The sequence below is a fragment of the Pholis gunnellus genome, assembly GCF_910591455.1.
Source record: "Pholis gunnellus genome assembly, chromosome: 17".
Taxonomy (NCBI): domain Eukaryota; kingdom Metazoa; phylum Chordata; class Actinopteri; order Perciformes; family Pholidae; genus Pholis; species Pholis gunnellus.
The window spans coordinates 21,391,695-21,411,598 of record NC_136544.1 but is presented as its reverse complement, the minus strand read 5'-3'; the positions used below and the strand labels follow the sequence as shown (position 1 = coordinate 21,411,598).

Genomic DNA, 19,904 nt, shown 5'->3' with positions numbered 1-19,904 from the left:
ATATATATAATCACATATATATTGAATCACATATATATTGAATCACATATATATTTAATCACATATATATTGAATCACATATATATTGAATCACATATATATTGAATCACATATATATTGAATCACATATATATTGAATCACATATATATAATCACATATATATATAATCACATATATATTGAATCACATATATATTGAATCACATATATATTTAATCACATATATATTGAATCACATATATATTGAATCACATATATATTGAATCACATATATATTGAATCACATATATATTGAACCACATATATATTTAATCACATATATATTTAATCACATATATATTGAATCACCTATATATTGAATCACATATATATTGAATCACATATATATTGAACCACATATATATTGAATCACATATATATTGAATCACATATATATTGAATCACATATATATTGAATCACATATATATTGAATCACATATATATTGAATCACATATATATTGAATCACATATATATTGAATCACATATATATTGAATCACATATATATTGAATCACATATATATTTAATCACATATATATTGAATCACATATATATTGAATCACATATATATTTAATCACATATATATTGAATCACATATATATTGAATCACATATATATTGAATCACATATATATTGAATCACATATATATTGAACCACATATATATTGAATCACATATATATTTAATCACATATATATTGAATCACATATATATTGAACCACCTATATATTTAATCACATATATATTTAATCACATATATATTTAATCACATATATATTGAATCACATATATATTTACATATATATTGAATCACATATATATTTACATATATATTGAATCACATATATATTGAACCACATATATATTTAATCACATATATATTTAATCACATATATATTGAACCACATATATATTCACATATATATTGAATCACATATATATTTAATCACATATATATTTAATCACATATATATTTAATCACATATATATTTACATATATATTGAATCACATATATATTGAATCACATATATATTGAATCACATATATATTTAATCACATATATATTTAATCACATATATATTTACATATATATTGAATCACATATATATTTACATATATATTGAATCACATATATATTTAATCACATATATATTTACATATATATTGAATCACATATATATTGAATCACATATATATTGAATCACATATATATTTAATCACATATATATTTACATATATATTGAATCACATATATATTGAATCACATATATATTGAATCACATATATATTTACATATATATTGAATCACATATATATTTACATATATATTGAATCACATATATATTGAATCACATATATATTGAATCACATATATATTTAATCACATATATATTTAATCACATATATATTTACATATATATTGAATCACATATATATTGAATCACATATATATTGAATCACATATATATTTAATCACATATATATTTACATATATATTGAATCACATATATATTGAATCACATATATATTTAATCACATATATATTTACATATATATTGAATCACATATATATTCACATATATATTGAATCACATATATATTGAACCCACCTGCCGACGGGGATGGCGAAGTAGAAGACGGAGAGCATGTTGGTCCTCTTCCCCTTCACGTACAGGTCTGCGATGATGGTCGGAGCGATGGTGGAGTAACTGGCCTCCCCGACCCCCACCAGACCTCGAGTCACCAGCAGAGCCCAGAAGTGCTGCAGGACCACCAGAGACCAGGATTCACTCAACAGTCCAGGGTTTACGTCAATGTGGTCCAGGGTTTACGTCAATGCGGTCCAGGGTTTACGTCAATGTGGTTCAGGGTTTATGTCAATGTGGTCCAGGGTTTATGTCAATGTGGTTCAGGGTTTACGTCAATGTGGTCCAGGGTTTACGTCAATGTGGTTCAGGGTTTACGTCAATGTGGTCCAGGGTTTACGTCAATGTGGTCCAGGGTTTACGTCAATGTGGTCCAGGGTTTACGTCAACGTGGTTCAGGGTTTACGTCAATGTGGTCCAGGGTTTACGTCAATGTGGTTCAGGGTTTATGTCAATGTGGTTCAGGGTTTACGTCAATGTGGTCCAGGGTTTATGTCAATGTGGTTCAGGGTTTATGTCAATGCGGTCCAGGGTTTACGTCAATGTGGTTCAGGGTTTATGTCAATGTGGTCCAGGGTTTATGTCAATGTGGTTCAGGGTTTACGTCAATGTGGTCCAGGGTTTATGTCAATGTGGTTCAGGGTTTATGTCAATGTGGTTCAGGGTTTATGTCAATGTGGTCCAGGGTTTATGTCAATGTGGTTCAGGGTTTACGTCAATGTGGTCCAGGGTTTACGTCAATGTGGTCCAGGGTTTACGTCAATGTGGTCCAGGGTTTACGTCAATGTGGTCCAGGGTTTACGTCAACGTGGTTCAGGGTTTACGTCAATGTGGTCCAGGGTTTACGTCAACGTGGTTCAGGGTTTACGTCAATGTGGTCCAGGGTTTACGTCAACGTGGTTCAGGGTTTATGTCAATGTGGTTCAGGGTTTACGTCAATGTGGTCCAGGGTTTATGTCAATGTGGTTCAGGGTTTATGTCAATGCGGTCCAGGGTTTACGTCAATGTGGTTCAGGGTTTATGTCAATGTGGTTCAGGGTTTACGTCAATGTGGTCCAGGGTTTATGTCAATGTGGTTCAGGGTTTATGTCAATGTGGTTCAGGGTTTATGTCAATGTGGTCCAGGGTTTATGTCAATGTGGTTCAGGGTTTATGTCAATGTGGTTCAGGGTTTATGTCAATGTGGTCCAGGGTTTATGTCAATGTGGTTCAGGGTTTATGTCAATGCGGTCCAGGGTTTACGTCAATGAGGTTCAGGGTTTACGTCAACGTGGTCCAGGGTTTACGTCAACGTGGTCCAGGGTTTACGTCAATGCGGTCCAGGGTTTACGTCAATGTGGTCCAGGGTTTACGTCAATGTGGTTCAGGGTTTACGTCAATGTGGTCCAGGGTTTACGTCAATGTGGTCCAGGGTTTACGTCAATGTGGTTCAGGGTTTACGTCAATGTGGTTCAGGGTTTACGTCAATGTGGTTCGGGGTTTACGTCAACGTGGTCCGGGAGGAGCCTCACCTCTTTGGGGGTGTAGGAGCTGGCCAGGGTCACCAGAGACCAGAACGTGATCCCGAAACTCATGATGACCTTCCTGTTGTACCTGTCGCCAAGGTAACCGAAGACCGGAGCCAAAAACATGTAACTGCAGATAAAAACTGAAGAAAACAAACATGTGTTTATATAAACATATATTTATATATATATATATATATGTGTGTTTATATATATATATATGTGTGTTTATATATATATATATATATATGTGTTTATATATATATATATATATATATACATACATACATAAATAAATAACATATATTTATATATATATATATAAAATATATATATACATATATATACATATACATACATACATATACATAACATATATTTATATATATATTATATACATAAATATATGTTTATACATATATATATATGTTTATATATATATATATGTGTGTTTATATATATAAACATATATATTACCATCTACATACATACATATATATATATATATATATATATATATATATATATATATATATATATATATATATATATATGTGTGTAGATGGTAATATATATGTTTCTTCGTCAGATGAATCATAATGAAATAATAATTCAGAACGAGCTCAATATGAACTACAACAATAAAATCCTGCTTAATATTAATGAGTACTAATACTCTCATGATAGAATATACAATAGTACAACAGTCACACTGTAGTATTAGTACTCTAACACTGTGGTATTAGTACTTTCTGCATGTCGTTTCTCTGATGTCATGATGATGTCATGATGATGTCATGATGATGTCATTAATGGTTCCTCTTACCCGTCTGGAGGAGGCCAGATTTCCCGTCATCGATCCCAAAATAGTGCTCGATGTCGGGGAGAACACCTGGTGGAGACGACACGCTGGATTCACTTCTTTTAACACAACAATCATTTGTATTCAATAATCAAGTAATTGTGTGACTTTAATCTAAAAGAATATTTATTTAGGAGAATATTTATTTCTCCTAAATCTACGACCTCAAAACACCTCCCCACCCCGCCGCTCCATCATTTATTTATTTCAGCCACGTACGCAGCGTAGAGGTTCGATCTGTAATCTCTAATAATGTTCCAGTCAACGGTTCTCTCCTCTGATTGGCCGACGGCCACCAGGTGTGCTGGTCTACCTGCCACGGTGAAGCGGTCCATGTAGTTCAGCAGGTTGATGTAACAGAGGATGAGGACGGTCAGCAGAGCTCGGACCCTCGACACGCCGCTGGGAGGCTCCTCCCGCTGAGCCGCCGCGCCGCCCGACTCCTCCGTCTCACTGTCGTCTGAGAAGAACGGAGCCGAGTCCGACGTGGTCTCACCCGCAGACATGGCCGCCGCTGAGGAGGAGGAGGAGCAACAGAGGAGGAGGAGGGGCAACAGAGGAGGAGGAGGAGCAACAGAGGAGGAGGAGGGGCAACAGAGGAGGAGCAATAGAGGAGGAGGAGGAGCAACAGAGGAGGAGGAGGAGCAACAGATACGATTATATATACAAGTTTCCAGTCTTTATGCTAAGCTAAGCTAACCAGCTTGAGAGTGCAGTACTTGAGTAAATGTACTTGTACTATTTGAAATGAAACTAAAATCTTCCCCGTCTGAAGAAAAAGCACGAGATCTTGAGTGAAGTGAAACCAGTCATGTGATCACATGACTGGTTTAAGTCATGTGATCACATGACTGGTTTAAGTCATGTGATCACATCAACACGCAGGAATCATTTCACTGATGAGCAGAAATATTTGTGACTTTAAATCGACCTCAAAAGAAAACTTTATTTCTTTAAACTTCGTCTGCAGTTAAAACTAGAGACGTCACAAGTTCACCAGCCACAATTACAATAATAACTATTATTATTAATATTAAATTAAATAACAGAAGTTAACATAAAGATGTAAAATAGAGATATTATTACTTACATACTTTATTGTATTGAAAAATATATGTTAAAAAGTTGAACTAATATCTGTAAAAACAAGTTTTCCTGATATCTTGACTCGTGTGTAAATATATATATAATATGTATAGAATATGTATAGAATATGTATATAATATGTATATAGAGCAGTGGGGGGCCGTCAGGGCCAGCTCAGCCTCTCTGCTGGTCTAAACAGGATCACCTCCTCATCACCTCCTCCTGAGTCCACAGGAAACATTAGATTTCCCACAATTGAAGCTTCTGCATTTTCCAAAGTATTATTCAGTATTATTCAAACGTATTGTTCGGCTCGTGAGCCTCGTACTGAACGGTCTAACACGAATACACCCCTAGAAACAAATACCCGTATCTGTGACGTCATAATGAGCTTATGAGGAGACAGAAGGCGTCCACTGATTACATCACCTGTTGATCAGACAGCATGATGAACAGGGAGGTCTGCTGGACTTTGTCTACAAACACGACTCACTGATTAGAGCGATACCAGGAAGTGATCAGATCCTCACTGATCGATGGGGGGGGGGTAAGTAATGAGCTGTCACTCCTAAAGACAGACCAACAGCTCTCTGACGTCACGGATGCTCCACCAGACTCCATTCAGGATTCTGCCTGTTTTATGATGTTTGCTTCATGTGGGACGTCTGTAGGAGCGGTTCAGTTCAAATCATCAGTGTTTTCAGGATTCTCCAGTTTTTATGTCCTCAGCTTCACAACAACACGCACGTTGCTTTACATCAGTTTAATCTGGCATTTTAAAAATAAAATGATCACTTCGGCAGATAAGTTAGATGGTTGAACGTAAAGCATTTTATTTAACGTTAACATAACTTTTGTAAATCAGCTTGCGCAACACACACACACGCGTCGTTCTTTAGGATGGAAGCGACGCAAAGGTTTGTGAATGGAGTCTGTCGTACGAACAAGTACAAGAGGAGCGTGCGGTTAATAGTGCAGCTAAGCTAGCTGTTAGCATGTTAATGTTGTTGTTTACCTGGTTGGATGACGCTTCTTTCTTCTTCCTGCCGCCGCTCCAAAATATCGTCTTCGTCACACGGAACCGTGAACGTTATTTAGAACTCATGACGAGGTTTACGGTCAAATAAATACAAACAAATCCCCGTAAACACCGTTTTAAAAATAAAACTAAATGTTTACTTCAGAGATAACAATTCTGCACCGCCGCCATGTTGGATCCGACGACTGCACTTCCGCCCCGCAGCTCACATGACCTCGTTATGGGAAAGTCACGTGGCGATAATTGGGTCATCTGATTGGTGGACGATTTTCATCGCCATAAATAAAAAAATAAATACAACGAATTGGTAAATAAATGTAAAAATAAAATGTGAAAAAAAGTGCAGTTCAATTAAACAAAAATAGAATATGCTCATGTAGAAAATTAAATGAACAAACATTACTAAATAAATAAATCAAATAATAAATAAATGTATAAATAAAAAACTTTATTAAATAAATGTGCAGTTCAATTTGAAAATAAAAATATGCTCATGTATAAAATTAAATAAATAATAATTTAGTATTAGTTCATTTTCATATACAATTATTTATAAATTAATTCCTTTGTTTAGTAGAATATTGGACCGTCTCCTCATTTACATCATTTCACATTCAAATAAAATCTACACTGTTAAAAATAAACAAACAATGTTTAAATTAAAGCACTGAGTTTTCTTACGGAGAGCAACTTCTACTCGTTTTATTAAATATTTCCAGTATCAGTAAAAAAAGTACAAAGCAGAGGTTATTGAAACATTAAAATAAGTTTACAATTGTACAATTATTTATGGACTCGTATACGTTTACCGTCAGTTTAAAAAAAATGTCTCAACATATAATTCCATTATTTGTGTATTTTCGTTTTACAAATAAAGTAACTTTTACAAATAAAGTAATTACCGAGTGGATCTTCTTTATAAACATATGATGTCATGAGTTGTATCTAAAGCCAAACTTCGATGATGTCGCCGTCCTCCATGTCCAGCTGAGCCGGCGTCTGTCCGGCCGTCACTTTGCAGCCGTCGAAGAGGAAGCGGACCTTCGTCTGCTCAACGGAGGACATCCGGGACAAATACTGAGAGAAGACGGAGACAAGGGGAGAGTCCTGGACGGACACACACACACACACACACACACACACACACACACACACACACACACACACACACACACACACACACACACACACACACACACACACACACACACACACACACACACACACACACACACACACACACACACACACACACACACACACACACACACACACACACACACACACACACACACACACACGTTATTACATCACAGGTTTGAGTCCCGCTGCTAAAGAACAAACAGTGAGGTGATGAAGAGTGATGAAGAGGAGCTACTCACTCTGTGCAGAGAGAACTCCTGAGAGGAGTCTCTGTCTTTGCTCTGCAGCCTCACAGTGATGACGTCGCTGCTGATGATGTCACCTTCACTTTTATCCTCAACTGCCATGACGACGCACTCTAAACAACAGAAGAGTCATGAGGTCATACATTCAGGTTCCATGACACGCGGCTGAGAGCTGAGCAACAATCAGCTAATAAAGAGAAGAAGAAGAAGAGCGTGTGTGAGCGTCATGTGACCCACCGATGATGTCGGCGATGCCGAGGCCGAGCTCTCCGACGGTGGCGTCCGTCCGGAGCTCCTCCTCCTCCCTCAGCAGCAGGAGGCGAGCAGGAGGAACGTCGAGGACGACGGACAGCCGGGTCACCACGTCACTCAGAGGGGTCGACTACACACAAACAAACACAAACAACCTGTTAAGAAACAAACAGATGACATCATCTCGTCCTGCTCAGCGTTTCTCTCGGCGTTCGTACCGACAGAACCGGGATCTTGTGGACGTCGGTCCGGCAGCGGATCTTCAGCGGGATCTCACGGACCGACGAGCTGTACGGAGAAACCTGATGTCCGGATGAGAACGGGTTCACGACGATGACGTCATCGTCGTCCTGGACGGACTTCCTGTCCTGAGGCTCAGGAGACAGGAAGGAGTTCACCGCCCGGAGCTTTCTGTCGATCTCACTGAGGAACACAAAACAAACACACACACACACACACACACACACACACACACACACACACACACACACACACACACACACACACACACACACACACACACACACACACACACACACACACACACACACACACACACACACACACACACACACACACACACACACACACACACAGGTTTACTTCTTTCTGTCTAAAAAACACCGGTAGAAAGAACACAGCTTAGAACACAGTCGACGTCTGTGAGAAACCCCGATCGGCTTTAGAAACCCAAGCGACACAAACCACACCTGAGCAAAGAGTCCAGACTCACCTGATCTTCTTCTGGACCTGTCTGGACTGTTTCTGGACCGGACTCTGTGGAGGAGACGGGCAGCGGACGGCTGCTCTGAAATCAAGGAGACAAATGTGTTCAGGTTAAATCAGCACGACTCGGTTGTTGTTATTACGTCACTGAACTAGAACCTGGAGAAGGTCTGGGTCCAGGTCTACGGACTCACAGCTCTGCTTTCTCCTGCCGGACTTCTGCTTCGTCCTCCTCAGAGTCGCTGAGGAGGACGACGTCGGCCGCCGGCACTCGAGAAGAAAACCTCGTCCACAAAGTGTCGTCTGCAGCGTCGTCTGTCCGGAGACACAAAGGACCCGCCTCACAGCGTTAAAAGACTCCTGATTGGTTGAACTCCTCCTGAGAGTTTCTCCTCCGTTAGTTTTTTACCTGAGTTTTCCTTTTCAGTGAACACGGCCGACATCATCGGCTTCCACTGCAGACTGCTGCTCACCTGAGAACAAAGCAGCCGGTTCAGACTTTAGAGATAAACATCGTGAGGTATTAAACCTTCACTGATCTGGAGTCAGCCGTCACCGAGCTCCGGATGTTCACCTTGTTGGAGTAAACGGGCACCGAGACGACGGCGTTTGGGTCGAGGATGCGTCTGCGTTTGGGTCGAGGCTTCACCTCCTGCTCACCGTCTGACAGCTGGAGGACAGAGGAGGTGTTCAGCAGCTCCCCACATAACTGGGTTAGTCTCACTGCTAACTCCTTATTAGTGCAGTAACGGTTGTTCTCCTTCAAAATGTCTCAAAAGACCATTTAATTGCTGTTTCGTATGATTGTCCGTGTGTTCCATGTGTCAGGTTTTACATGTTATATCTGGAGTCGTTTCACTCATAAGGACATGAAGCATTATATCGTTTAGGAGTTAATGCAGATGTACAAACATCGTAACAAACATCTCCACACAACCACATTGTTGATAATGTATTGTTGTTATATATTATTAAAATACTTTATCAATATCACGTATACATATCTTATGTAGATTTATTTTGTGTTCTCTATAATATAGTAACATTTAAATATTATATAGATGAGGCTTCCTATATTTATATATATATATATATATATATATATATATATATATATATATATATATATATATATAAATAAAGTGTTTCATCGATTGTCAGAATTAGGTTGGACTTTTTAACATTAACATGTTTAGTGTATAACATATAATGATCTTGGATCTTGTTTGTTTTTCATTTTATTGCTAACTAGCAAACATTAACTTTAGCCTTTTTTAAATGAGGTTCGGATGTATTCTTGCTTTTCTACAGCTCTCGGAAGTCTAGCTACAAAGTGTATAATTTAGTTTTAACGCGGTTAAATCGGTCGTTTAACGGTAACTGTCGTATCACTAGGAAACTTTGACTAAAAACGAAACCAAAAGTGAAGCTAACGGACCGTCTTTTATCAACTACAGGCTTTTATTTTGAAAGAACGTTAGCTTTAGCTAACCTCCCGACTACGTATGTGCTAATGCTAATGTTTACTCTATAGTTTAAATACGTTTCTGTTGCTTCACACCTCAACGGTTTACTTTTCGCTGGATGCAACCTTAATCACAGCAACAACACATTTGTTTTTATTGACATAATTCACCAATAAAAGTGTTTTTTTTAACCGATAAAAAGCAGATCTGTTTTAAACACTCACCGATTCCGCCATCTTCGTTTCTGTTTGTTGCCTTCACGGACTGTGGGACATAATAAAGAGTCAGTAGCGGATTTTCCGTTGACGAATGTTGCTTTCACGTACTGTGGGAAATAATTACCCTATGCGATTGACAGAGCTTTAGAACTGGTTACTGAGCAGTGGTGGAAAGTAACTAAGTACATTTACTCAAGTAATGTGGGTTGTACAGTTTGAGGTACTATCTAGTATTATCTATTTAAGAGTTATATTACACTTCTTCTATTCCACTACATCTCAAATATGTTCCTTTTTATTCCACTGCATTTATTTAAGCGCTATAGTTACTTATACATTGTGATTAATAAAAAACATATAAAATCAACTAATACATTACTTTCCCCTAAGGAGACATTATGGATACATTATTACTGATTAATAACAATATTAATACAATAATATATTTAGAATTAGTAAATGTTTTTACAGGAAAATATCTTCAAGCATCAAAATACTTTCATAAATATTTTTAATAATTTTCTGTTTATTAGTAGTTTAAAGGTTCCAGCTTTTCTTTTATAAACTGCTGCAGTTTAATTTATAACAAAACATATTTTATAACCTCGGCATGTGTTTCGTGTGTAAATATTTTAATCTGCAAAGTTGCTAAAATAAGTAGAAAATGGCAAGAAAACAAAAGTACCTGAAGTTTGTATTTAAGTACATGTACTTTGTGTATGAGTGTGTGTGTGTGTGTGTGTGTGTGTGTGTGTGTGTGTGTGTGTGTGTGTGTGTGTGTGTGTGTGTGTGTGTGTGTGTGTGTGTGTGTGTGTGTGTGTGTGTGTGTGTGTGTGTGTGTGTGGAATGAATCATGGAAACATTTGGTCACTGGTTGTTTTTTTTTATGTTTTTTTTTTTTTCACACAACAATCATCAAACATCACATGTAATAAAAAAAATAAACAGTTTATAAACAGAATATTTAAAGAAGCTCCGCCCCGTAAACATCGACTGGAAACTGCTGCTGGTGTTCAAATCAAGCGCTCCTCCACGGACGCTGTCCGTCCTCACTGAGAGAAAATAAAATGTCCAAAACTCAACAGCTGTTTACATAAAGAGTAAAGTCTATTTATAGTAAACAGCTGTTTACATAAAGAGTAAAGTCTATTTATAGTAAACAGCTGTTTACATAAAGAGTAAAGTCTATTTATAGTAAACAGCTGTTCACATAAAGAGTAAAGTCTATTTATAGTAAACAGCTGTTTACAAAAAGAGTAAAGTCTATTTATAGTAAACAGCTGTTTACAAAAAGAGTAAAGTCTATTTATAGTAAACAGCTGTTTATATAGAGTAAAGTCTATTTATAGTAAACAGCTGTTTACATAAAGAGTAAAGTCTATTTATAGTAAACAGCTGTTTACAAAAAGAGTAAAGTCTATTTATAGTAAACAGCTGTTCACATAAAGAGTAAAGTCTATTTATAGTAAACAGCCGTTTACAAAAAGAGTAAAGTCTATTTATAGTAAACAGCTGTTCACATAAAGAGTAAAGTCTATTTATAGTAAACAGCTGTTTACAAAAAGAGTAAAGTCTATTTATAGTAAACAGCTGTTCACATAAAGAGTAAAGTCTATTTATAGTAAACAGCCGTTTACAAAAAGAGTAAAGTCTATTTATAGTAAACAGCTGTTTACAAAAAGAGTAAAGTCTATTTATAGTAAACAGCTGTTTATATAGAGTAAAGTCTATTTATAGTAAACAGCTGTTCACATAAAGAGTAAAGTCTATTTATAGTAAACAGCTGTTTACAAAAAGAGTAAAGTCTATTTATAGTAAACAGCTGTTTATATAGAGTAAAGTCTATTTATAGTAAACAGCTGTTTACAAAAAGAGTAAAGTCTATTTATAGTAAACAGCTGTTTATATAGAGTAAAGTCTATTTATAGTAAACAGCCGTTTACAAAAAGAGTAAAGTCTATTTATAGTAAACAGCTGTTCACATAAAGAGTAAAGTCTATTTATAGTAAACAGCTGTTTACAAAAAGAGTAAAGTCTATTTATAGTAAACAGCTGTTCACATAAAGAGTAAAGTCTATTTATAGTAAACAGCTGTTTACATAAAGAGTAAAGTCTATTTATAGTAAACAGCTGTTTACAAAAAGAGTAAAGTCTATTTATAGTAAACAGCTGTTTACAAAAAGAGTAAAGTCTATTTATAGTAAACAGCTGTTTACAAAAAGAGTAAAGTCTATTTATAGTAAACAGCTGTTTATATAGAGTAAAGTCTATTTATAGTAAACAGCTGTTCACATAAAGAGTAAAGTCTATTTATAGTAAACAGCTGTTTACATAAAGAGTAAAGTCTATTTATAGTAAACAGCTGTTCACATAAAGAGTAAAGTCTATTTATAGTAAACAGCTGTTTACATAAAGAGTAAAGTCTATTTATAGTAAACAGCTGTTCACATAAAGAGTAAAGTCTATTTATAGTAAATAGCTGTTCACATAAAGAGTAAAGTCTATTTATAGTAAACAGCTGTTCACATAAAGAGTAAAGTCTATTTATAGTAAACAGCGTTTATAAAGTGTACAGAGACAGAAGGATGTCCTCTCTCTGGTTTCTTTAACTCTTTATTTGGTCATTTTCTCCACAGAAGGATTTGAGACGCAGCTTCTACTTCAGGAGTTTCTCTTCTGTGTCTCGGTGGTGATTTAGATTTAAATAATCTCGTTGTTAGAGATGTTAAGTATTAAAACGTCTCCCACCTCAAACACTAATGCTGCGTTCACACTCGCCGGATCATTTGTGTTTATTCGCTTCAACCTTAAACAGCGATGCAGAAATATCTACACAATGATGCCGATTTATAAAAAGTCTGAATTCATCTTTTGTTAGTTCTCTTCTATCAGTGCTATGCTAAGCTAACATTGTAGCAGCTCCATCAACACTCAACATGACGTGATCTAGACGTAAATACAGCAGCGTGTTATTCTCTATACCGTCTGGTTCACACACACACACACAGTATCTGGTCTCTGTGCTAATATGAAGTATCGTAGCGATGTGGGACCGGATGCGTATTTGTGTCGTGTTTGGTGTGAACGCAGCATGAGAAGATGATCAGAACCTGCTCCAGATTATCCGACACTCAAACCTCAGAGTCTAGTGTGAGTCGACAGCACACGATGAGATCAGAGCTCCGCTTCTTCTCGTGGTCACTTCTTCTTGTTCTCTTTGCAGGCGACCACGTATCTCTGAGCCACGTTGAGCGGAGGAGAGTAACCGTCGGCGTACGACGTGTCCTCAAACAGAACCGAGTAGTCGTCCTGAGGCTGCAGACAAACACACAGAGGTCAGGAGGAGGAGGAGGAGGAGGAGGAGAACAAGACGAAGAACTCACCCTGTGTGGAGGCGTGTGGATCAGGGCCCGGTAGAAGCAGGTGGTCTGTGGGTAGAGGGCCAGTACCAGCTGGTCCTTACTGAACAGGGCCTCTGGGTCCGTCTCTGGGTTTGCCTTCCACTGAGGAAGAGGGATGATCCTCCGTCTGCTCAGAGTGTGTCTCCTGATCAACAAACACACGTCAGACTCTCTTATTCATCACATCAACCGTTGCATCAACCTCCAGTCTGTTATTGCTGTATTGAAGAAGACTTGAAACTAGAGATTGAGACCATAAACTCATGTTTACAATGTTTACTGAGGTAATAAATCAAGAGAGAAGTAGAGTCATTTTCTCATAGACTTCTATACAACCAGAGGAGTCGCCCCCTGGTGGACACTAGAGAGAATGCAGCTTTAACAGAGAACCCGAGCTTGTCTCCTGATCTAAACAGATCTTTCAGTGTAACTGGTTTAAAACTATACATTCCCATTAGTTTGACTCTTTATATTGTTCTGAATATGACTCACAATAAAATAAAGTTAAAACCTTTGTGGGAATATTAAGCAACATTTCTGAGGACCGACCTGAAAGGAACAAAGAGAGAAAGTGTGACGAAGCATTGAACTCACTCTTTTCCCTCTTCGTCGATGTCGTCCACTTCATACCTGCAGCGGACAAGAGAGACACAATGAGGCGTTCAGGTACAACGGGACATACAACAACCTGAAAGAGGAGCAACTCAGAGCCACGAAGGGAATGTAGTTTAGTGAAGATGACTGAGGAGGACAGGAGAGGCCAGGACTCAGTTTAAACTACTGTACTTTGAGTATTTCTCAGTTTCTGATACTTCTACAACTAATACATTTAATTTAAGAGATTTTTACAAGATTTTATAAACATCAGTCTATTAAATAGGATCCATATTATATATATATAAATATAAATATTATTATAAATTCAAAAATGTGAAGAAGTTAAAGCTTTAAGAAATGACTCAATTAAAGTACGCTCACATATTAATACATCAGTACTTCCAGTGGTTAGTGGTCCTCCAGCTGTGGGTGTTCTTACTTGTTGGTGGAATGGTTGTAGCTGACCACCTCAGCGAGGATCCACTGCTCGTCTCCGTCCACGGCCTTCACCCTCGCTGCCACTTTGTCTCCCTGTTTGGCAACGTAGTCGCTGCTGGCCGGGGTCGCTCCACACAGAGGGGGGGGGCTGAGGACACACACCACGGTGTCACAACAGGGGTGTGTGTGTGTGTGTGTGTGTGTGTGTGAGAGAGTTATATATATATTATGGTCTGTTATATTTGATATTCTATATCGATGTATTATACTATATATTATATTATTACCGTTCACCTCATAATATATCTCATATCCCATAATAATAAAAACACTTCTAATATTATAATAAGTATTATTATTAATCATAACAATAATATTCAATAACACTGTTAATAACGATTCATATTTAATAAACATTATCAATAGTAATGAAACATCATTTTAATAGTTTCATTCTAGATTATTAGTTCAAAGTGTTTTACAATAAATAAAAAGTAATATTTAAAGAACAGCAGATACACAATAAAATGACACAAAGACAGATAAAATATAAATTGTAAAGAAAGAAAACATGTATATATAACTAAAGAATATAATATAAATATGTATATCATATTTTACCATTTAATTCTACATTAAGTTAATATGTTACACAGATCAATAAGAGATCAACAAGAGATCAATAAGAGATCAATAAAGGATCAATAACAGATCAATAAGAGATCAATAACAGATAATCTAATCTAATGTAAACTGTGTAAACATCTGATCCTGGTTTTGAGGAACCTGGATTGAAGGATGAACTGTTGATTTTCATTTTGGGATTCTTTATCATCAAAGACATTAATAATAAATATGTAATAATAGTAATAGTAATAGTAATAGTAGTAATAATAGTAATAGTGTGGAGACGCTACCTCTCCCCCGGCTTGCCGATCCACAGAGGAAGCGTCATGGCCGACTGCTGGAGGAGCGTCATCAGGACGCCGCGACGCATCGTCTTCCTGGGAGGGTCGCTGTCACTGTAGACCCCCGCCATCTTAGCAGCTGCAAAGAGACACACACATTAGAGAGCAACACACACACACACAAACAAACAAAGACACACACACACACACACATTAGAGAGCAACACACACACAAACACAAACAAACAAACAAAGACAAACACACGCACACACACACACACACCTATCCTCCGCTCCTCCAGTAAAGACTTGATCTCTGCTATTTTATCCAGAGCGTGACGCAGGATGCTGGAAGTAGATGAACAGAGATGTAACGTGAACATTGAAGACAAAGTGACGGTTTGAAGTAAACGTAGATACGCTGCAGGATCTAATGGAGACAGTATTTAAAACCAGAAACACAGTTTTAATCTGTAGATAGACGTCCTGTAATAACCACAAACTACCTTTAGTTGAATGAAACCAGTATAAATAAAATGAGTGGCATGTTTCTCATTAGTCTGCTGTTAAAATAAAACACGTTATAAAGACACGAGGCTCTGCTGCTGCATCAACCACACACTTCACACCACGTTTGACTGGAAGACACTCAAACTAACTACAGCCGTCCAGCAGCTCTGCTCACCTGCACTCGGCCTCTGCGTCTGCTTTGGCCGTGGTGTAGAGGCCTCGCAGCTTGGTCCGGTAGTACGGGGACGCTGAGGGGACACGAGAGGGACGAGAACAAGTAAGTTTGATCAGGACTCATAAAACAGCAGGAAATAGAAAATAAAACAATGTGGAGCAAAAGTGGGAACGAGAGTTCACTGACTTTTGTTTTCCGTCTGCATCCTCTCGTGTGTCTTCTGGATGTTGAGCAGGTTGTGTTCGCTGCGTGACCTCTCCTCCTAAACAACAGAGGTGATGTTCAGACATTTCCTCTTAACCAGTGTTTTCATGACCACGAACCAAAGCTACTGAACTCACCTGGGTCTGTTTGATGAGCTGATGGAGCTCCGTGAGCAGCTCGGCGATCTTGGTATCGGCCGACATGTTTGTACCTGCAAGCGTTAAAAACATACAAAAACATATGTTAAAAACATACAAAACATACGTTAAAATCATACAAAATCCCATTTAAGAAATGTCATTTTAAAGGTGCAGGGCACAGCTTCTGGTAGACTTAGTAGGAACAGAAACATCTGTTCTAAAGTTGAACGTTGTATTCATGGAGTGTTGGATGAGAGCCGGATGATGAAGTGGATCCTACCGGTTTTGAGTTATGTGCTAATATGTTTTTATATTTACTGAACAATGCATCTCTGAATTGACAGATTTCTGAATGGAGTGTGGTATGAACTGAAGGAGCAGCTGTCATTCAGATTAAGAGTCTTGTTGGAGCAGCGTTGATGCACACCAAACCTCATGTAGAAATCTGTCATTTTAACAGCTTCTCATAGAAAACATGTCTGGAGGCAGACTTAGTAGGACCAGAACAAACTGTTATTAACGTTAACACCGTATAAAATAGTATAGTTGATAGATGCCGAATAATAACGTGCATCCTACCGGTTGTGAATAATGTTGTTCTAGGCTTGTACGTCTTTTAATTAACTAGATATTTCTGAATTGACAGATTTCTGAATGGAGTTCTGTGTAAACTCTGATAGGCTACTTTGTGGCTAACTGTTAGCTCACTGCGTTAGCAAGTGGCTTGTTTCGCTAATGTTAGCTAGGTTGATAAAACTGTTAAGATTTGTGCTCATGCAACAAAAACATGAGCTGTATTTATTTCATAACTTACTATTAGGATATGCACTATATGTTTTCAGAACACAACGTGTACTCACCGGGTTCGTCTTTCTTTTTAATAATTGTCGACTTGCTAACTACACGGATTAGCTTCTTCTTCCGCTTCTTCTTCTTCTGCTGGTTTTCCGGCGGTTGGCATCCATCTTTATTAGAGCATTACCGCCACCTTCTGCTCCGGAGTGTGGATCAGAGAATAGATTTACACTCTTTACCCCAAAAACACAAACAAAACAAAACAAACAAACAATAAAATAAATAATAGTTTTCTATCATTTTCAGTGTTTTGTTTAGTGCACAATGACCCAACTGTAAGCGTGTCAACACTGTCTCCTCTCTCCTGTTTCTACCTTGTCATGGTGACTCTCTTTTGAAGGTGATATAAATGTCTCCCGTTCTCTTCTCTGTCACAACCTTTTTATCCACATCTGGTTGACGTCGTCCCGTGACACGTGATCCTCAGCGTCCTGGTGATGATCTCCAGGATTCAGTTTGAAAACATGGAAGAAGAAGAAGAGAAGTTGAGGACAGTAGAGTGGAGGACAAAGGAGAGGACAAAGGAGATAAAGGAGAGGACAGAGGAGAGGACAGAGGAGAGGACAGAGTAGAGGACAGAGGAGATAAAGGAGAGGACAGAGGAGAGGATAGAGGAGAGGACAGAGGAGAGGACAGAGGAGATAAAGGAGAGGACAGAGGAGAGGACAGAGATGATAAAGGAGAGGACAGAGGAGAGGACAAAGGAGAGGACAGAGGAGATAAAGGAGAGGACAGAGGAGAGGACAAAGGAGAGGACAGAGGAGATAAAGGAGAGGACAGAGGAGAGGACAGAGGAGATAAAGGAGAGGACAGAGGAGAGGACAAAGGAGAGGACAGAGGAGAGGACAGAGGAGATAAAGGAGAGGACAGAGGAGAGGACAGAGGAGATAAAGGAGAGGACAGAGGAGAGGACAGAGGAGACAAAGGAGAGGACAGAGGAGAGGACAGAGGAGCATATTTTAAACCATCGTCTCTTTGACAGATTTGGAATTTCAGGAATTATTTTTTTGTTTCAGATCTTTGTTTTAAAGACTTTATGCAAGAAAATATCAAAAATAAAGGAAATTGTTGTGAATGTCAGCGTTCCTGATTCCTTCTTGATACGTTTACTTTATCACAATAAAGAGAAACATGTTTTAGTGCTCTTCTGTAATGAAATATGATTTATGTGAACACTCATTATAACCTCAAAGATGAAAGTTCTTTATTGATGTGATGCTCCTTGTTGTTTAATAATGTGAATAACAAGAGGGAAATTAAATGTAAACAAAAAAAATATGAAACTTCTTTTCGGAACCAGAGGTTGATGACATCTGATTCAGGAGACAAAAGTTCTCCAACGCTTCACGTGTTAAAGCTGCATTCTCTCTAGTGTCCACCAGGGGGCGACTCCTCTGGTTGTATAGAAGTCTATGAGAAAATGACTCTACTTCTCTCTTGATTTATTACCTCAGTAAACATTGTAAACATGAGTTTATGGTCTCAATCTCTAGTTTCAAGTCTTCTTCAGTACAACATGATGTTCATTTAGTAAATGATGGTCCATTTAGAGTCACACAGACCATAAAGCAGGGGATGCTTTAGGGGCGGGGCTACACAGTGATTGACAGGTCTCTACCAGAGACGTATACAGCGTCTCTACGTCACTTTTCCTCAGTCCAGATATGGTCACTTCCTGTTCACTGGTTGATAAAAACCAAGATGACGAAATCGCCGAACTCGAGGCTTCAAAACCGAAGACGAGAAACCAACGAGAGACTTCATGATGACTTCGTCCACTTAAATACAGTCTGAGGGTTTAACCTGATCACCTCTGGTACATCTGGTATTGATCCGGGTCTCCACGTGCACTAAGAAAGGCACGCTCACATGCACTAAAAAAGGCACACTCACGTGCACTAAAAAGGCATGCTCACGTGCACTAACATGAACTAAGAAACCCTGCTCACGTGCACTAAGAAAGGCACGCTCACATGCACTAAAAAAGGCACGCTCACATGCATGAGCATTAACTAAGAAAACCACACTCACATGCACTAAAAAGGCACGCTCACATGCACTAACATGAACTAAGAAACCCCGCTCACGTGCACTAAAAAGGCACGCTCACATGCACTAAGAAAGGCCTCCTCACATGCACTAACATGCACGTGGCCGGCCGGATTAGTGAACAGAGACTTGATCCTCTGGATCTTTATGTAGATGATAGTTGATAGATGTTGATAGTTGATAGTTGATAGATGATGATAGATGATAGATGTTGATAGATGATGATAGATGATAGATGATAGTTATTAATGAGATATTCATAAGCTGGATATCGTTTAAAGAACCTGAAAGTAAAAGATCTGTTTTTTCTTTCCACCACTTTTCAAATCAACGTTACAACGACGGCCTCTGAATCCCACTAAATGTAAAATCTTCACTGAAAGGAAGAGTTTCCCC

General features: G+C 38.0%; 3 protein-coding genes across 4 annotated transcripts in view; all 3 read right to left on the bottom strand.

Annotated features, from left to right (window-relative positions):
- spns1 (SPNS lysolipid transporter 1, lysophospholipid) overlaps window positions 1-6,358 on the bottom strand; it is a 10,831-nt gene extending 4,473 nt beyond the window's left edge. The window contains exons 1-5 of the mRNA XM_079177339.1: window positions 6,158-6,358; window positions 4,370-4,570; window positions 4,021-4,086; window positions 3,201-3,337; window positions 1,650-1,805 (exon numbers count right to left, since the gene is read on the bottom strand). Of these exons, the coding sequence (XP_079033465.1) occupies window positions 1,650-1,805; window positions 3,201-3,337; window positions 4,021-4,086; window positions 4,370-4,562 (552 nt within the window). The 5' untranslated portion in view covers window positions 4,563-4,570; window positions 6,158-6,358. The remainder of the gene's footprint in view (window positions 1-1,649; window positions 1,806-3,200; window positions 3,338-4,020; window positions 4,087-4,369; window positions 4,571-6,157) is intronic.
- A 254-nt stretch (window positions 6,359-6,612) lies between these two features.
- Window positions 6,613-10,261, bottom strand: nfatc2ip (nuclear factor of activated T cells 2 interacting protein). The gene is made up of 9 exons (XM_079178008.1): window positions 10,238-10,261; window positions 9,122-9,217; window positions 8,957-9,020; window positions 8,742-8,862; window positions 8,555-8,629; window positions 8,040-8,244; window positions 7,807-7,951; window positions 7,564-7,682; window positions 6,613-7,288 (listed from the first exon to the last, which is right to left on the bottom strand). The coding sequence occupies exons 1-9, from the start codon at window positions 10,247-10,249 to the stop codon at window positions 7,127-7,129; spliced, it is 999 nt and encodes a 332-aa protein (XP_079034134.1). The 5' UTR covers window positions 10,250-10,261; the 3' UTR covers window positions 6,613-7,126.
- Window positions 10,262-12,851: 2,590 nt separating this feature from the next.
- Window positions 12,852-17,521, bottom strand: sgf29 (SAGA complex associated factor 29). 2 transcript variants are annotated; one of them, XM_079177682.1, is made up of 10 exons: window positions 17,465-17,521; window positions 16,602-16,675; window positions 16,447-16,522; window positions 16,261-16,333; window positions 15,859-15,923; window positions 15,585-15,714; window positions 14,669-14,815; window positions 14,227-14,262; window positions 13,615-13,777; window positions 12,852-13,546 (listed from the first exon to the last, which is right to left on the bottom strand). In XM_079177682.1, the coding sequence occupies exons 2-10, from the start codon at window positions 16,665-16,667 to the stop codon at window positions 13,430-13,432; spliced, it is 873 nt and encodes a 290-aa protein (XP_079033808.1). In that variant the 5' UTR covers window positions 16,668-16,675; window positions 17,465-17,521; the 3' UTR covers window positions 12,852-13,429. The 2 variants fall into 2 exon arrangements, with proteins under 2 accessions (XP_079033808.1, XP_079033807.1); XM_079177681.1 differs by having other exon boundaries at window positions 12,852-13,777.
- Between the last annotated feature and the right edge of the window lie 2,383 nt (window positions 17,522-19,904).

Excerpts from the sequence above, each read along its gene's own strand:
- sgf29 (XM_079177681.1), bottom strand. The coding sequence starts at position 16,667 with ATGTCGGCCGATACCAAGATCGCCGAGCTGCTCACGGAGCTCCATCAG. Across the intron at positions 15,924-16,260 it reads GACGCAGAGGCCGAGTGCAG|CATCCTGCGTCACGCTCTGG; the intron begins GTGAGCAGAGCT and ends ATCTACTTCCAG. Across the intron at positions 14,816-15,584 it reads ATCGGCAAGCCGGGGGAGAG|CCCCCCCCCTCTGTGTGGAG; the intron begins GTAGCGTCTCCA and ends GTGTGTCCTCAG.
- nfatc2ip (XM_079178008.1), bottom strand. Across the intron at positions 8,630-8,741 it reads CGGCAGGAGAAAGCAGAGCT|AGCAGCCGTCCGCTGCCCGT; the intron begins GTGAGTCCGTAG and ends CCTTGATTTCAG. Across the intron at positions 7,952-8,039 it reads ACAAGATCCCGGTTCTGTCG|TCGACCCCTCTGAGTGACGT; the intron begins GTACGAACGCCG and ends GTTTGTGTGTAG.